General features: G+C 44.1%; 1 protein-coding gene across 1 annotated transcript; it reads right to left on the bottom strand.

The window, feature by feature from the left end:
• Window positions 1–502: 502 nt before the first annotated feature.
• LOC122306382 lies at window positions 503–1396 on the bottom strand. The gene has a single exon (XM_043118811.1). It carries the CDS (start codon window positions 1394–1396, stop codon window positions 503–505), a length of 894 nt encoding a protein of 297 aa, XP_042974745.1.
• Between the last annotated feature and the right edge of the window lie 1846 nt (window positions 1397–3242).

The following is a 3242-nucleotide window of genomic DNA, read 5'->3' as shown; positions in this document are numbered from 1 at the left end:
TAATAACCAAGACTTCCATGTACTTTTAAGTAAGGCTAAAAAAAGAGGCATGAACATTGAAAGAAAACAATTCGTTCACTAGAGACAGAATGACCATGCAGGTTTGAGACTCACTAAGGAAGAGAAGGAGATTGTGGGTAGCGGTCGATCTGAGAGCTAGTCATGCCAGTGACTGGAGGATCCTCTGAATATGGGGGTGCGACTTATAAAGAGAGAAGATGTTAATAGCAGGCAAAAGAAAGAGAGGAGGGTGGCGGACGGGAGTGGGCTTACTGGGAAGGTGTGGGTACAACAGGAAGTGACTAGCCGGCAGTTTCTGTGGCTGTTTCCGATGAGTGGGTGCTTGGTTTACGAGAAATTGCTATGGTGGCTACTATTTTCAAAGTGTGGCTTGCTTTGAGAATGAGTTTTGGCCGTGAAGGAGGAATAATATAAATAAAGTGAAAAGATTTTGGCTAAGTTTTTTTTTTTTTTTTTTTTTGAAAAGAGATACTTCATTTCCTTAAAAAGACATTACAGACATTTCACTTCTTACAATCTGTTGAATACAAACTGGCATAAGTTCAAGTTCTAACAAATCATTTGAAAGTGTGAGAGCATTTCTGGCCAAAGTATGGGCTGCCTTGTTGCCTTCCCTCCTCGTGTGAATTGCTGACCATGTAGCAAAGGTGTTCAGCTCCCTCTTGGCATCTTCCACTACCAATCCACCGTAACTACAGTCAAGGACACTGCCACTAAGAAGCCTGATGACTTGTATAGCATCTCCCTCGACTACCAGATTAGAAACACCAATATCCTTACAAAAGACCACACTCATCATTAAGGCATAAGCTTCCCCACTAAAAGGATTCAAATTCAGCTCCCTCCTGGCCTGAAGAGTACCGATACTTCTTCCCATGTGATCTCTCAAAATGGCACCAATCCCCACTAGTCCCCGAGCAGTGTTGATGGCTACATCCCAGTTCAACTTGTAGTAGCCTGCAAGGGGTTGGATCCAGACACTAGCTGACCCCTCACCATGACTGGCTGGACAGGAGCTTTGGTGGTCCTGGCTAGACTTGTAAGCCTCTATTTCATCCAAGGCTTTGCTTAGAACCTGGTTTGGGTGCATGAAGCCCTTCCCATGAATGAATCCATTTCTTCTGGTCCATAGAGAACGACATATTACTGCCACTTCCATTAGCTCCTCCCCTTGTAGTTGTTGACTAAGAAGGCCCCAGGTTTCCTTAAAGGAAACACAGTTTAGGCTCAGCTTTTGGATCTTTTTCCTGCACTGACTCCACACATCCCTAGCAGCCTCACAGCTCCAAAGGGCATGCTCAGTTGTCTCACATTCTAGCTTGCATACTGGGCAGTAACTTTCTGTGACAATGTGTCTTCTCATCAAGTTTGCCATGGTAGGTAAGGCCTCACTACATGCTTTCCACACAAACATTCTGACTGTTGGAGTAGTTGGTAGCTTCCACAGGGTTTTCCAAACACTAGAAAGAGGATCAAGGTATGAGGACCCCCCCCCCCCGTTAGTCTGGACTCCATCTCTCTCTGAAGGTGGTAGGCACTGCTGACAGAGAACTTACTGTTTTTAGTACCATTCCACACTAATTGATCATCTCTCCCACCAATGCTAATTGGAATAGACTTGATGGCATCCACCTCATTTGTAGAGAACAGGCTATTGATGACTGGTTCTTTCCATTGCTTCAGATCCGGGTCAATAAGGTCTGCTACTAATGAAAAGGTTGTTTCCTCAGGCTTGATGGATTGTATCTTGTATGTATGAGGTTGAGGGATCCACTTGTCTTTCCATATGCTTACCCGTGTCCCATTACCAATTCTCCACACCAATCCCTCCTTTAAGAGTTGTAGGCCACTTTGGATGCTCCTCCATGCATAGGATGGCCTGCTACCCAGCATTGAGTCCAAGAGTGCCCCATTGGGAAAATACTTTTATTTGAGAATTTGAGCTGGCAGTGAGCTTGGAACTTGTAGTAGGCGCCAGCTTTGTTTTGCCAACATAGCAAGATTAAAGATCTTGATGGCCCTCAATCCGAGACCACCCTTCTCCTTTCTCAGGCTCAACTGATCCCATTTAACCCACTGAACCTTAGTATGGTCCTCCTTAAAACCCCACCAAAACTTCCTTAACAGTTGGTTAATTCTCTTGGATATTGACACTGGGAGCATGAAGATGCCCATAGTGTAGGTTGGGATAGCTTGTAGGACAGCCTTCATAAGTATTTCTTTCCCTACCGCTGACAGAAACTTAGTCTTCCAGTTTGTAATCCTTTGCCATGTCCTATCGATAAGAGAATGGAAGGCTGCCCCTTTGGATTTGCCCAAAACAACAGGTAGGCCGAGGTATTTCTCAAAAGAGCCAGATGCTTTAACTCCTTATATGTTCAAGATGTTGGTCTGGATCTCAGTAGGAGTGTTGCTACTAAAGAAGATGTTGGTTTTGTCCTTGTTTATCACCTGCCCTGAGGCCTTCTCATAGACTTCTAGTATGTACAGCATCCTGCTCCACTCCAAGGAGTTGGCCTTACAGAAAAGCAAACTGTCATCTGCAAAGAACAGATGGTTAACACAAATGGGCCCAATTCCAATTGGTATACTCGAGATGCTGCCCTTCAATTCAGCTTGATTCAAGAGGCATGAAAAGGCTTCTGCTACCATGATAAAAAGATAAGGAGAGAGGGGGTCTCCTTGTCTAATTCCTCTTGATGGATTAAAAGAAAGGGTGGCCTCTCCATTAACTAGAATAGAGTAAGAAACTGAGGTGATGCAGGCCATGACTAAACCAACCAATCTTTGATCAAAACCCATCCTTACCATAATAGCTTTAAGGAAGTCCCACTCTACTCGATCATAGGCTTTACTCATGTCTAGCTTGAGTGCCATATAACCAGCTCTACCCCTCATTCTTGTTTGCATAGAATGGAGTGTCTCGTATGCAACCAGTACATTATCAGTGATGAGTCTACCGGGAACAAATGCACTCTGGTTCATTGATATTATCTCAGGAAGAACAACCTTAATTCTGTTTGCTAACACCTTGGCAACTATTTTGTAGCTGACATTACACAGGCTGATTGGTCTGAAATCCGTGACTCTCTTTGGGTTCTTGACCTTTGGTATCAGTGAAATGAAGGTATCATTCACACTAGATAAGGTACCACCTTGGTTTAGGATGGCAAGAGCAAACTGGCAGGTCTCTTTGCTTATGTTATCCCACTGAGTTTGGT

The sequence above is a fragment of the Carya illinoinensis genome, chromosome 4 (assembly GCF_018687715.1).
Source record: "Carya illinoinensis cultivar Pawnee chromosome 4, C.illinoinensisPawnee_v1, whole genome shotgun sequence".
NCBI classification, from domain to species: domain Eukaryota; kingdom Viridiplantae; phylum Streptophyta; class Magnoliopsida; order Fagales; family Juglandaceae; genus Carya; species Carya illinoinensis.
The sequence above is the reverse complement of the archived record's forward strand: the minus strand, read 5'-3'. Positions and strand labels throughout refer to the sequence as shown.

Excerpts from the sequence above, each read along its gene's own strand:
- LOC122306382 (XM_043118811.1), bottom strand. The coding sequence starts at position 1,396 with ATGGCAAACTTGATGAGAAGACACATTGTCACAGAAAGTTACTGCCCA.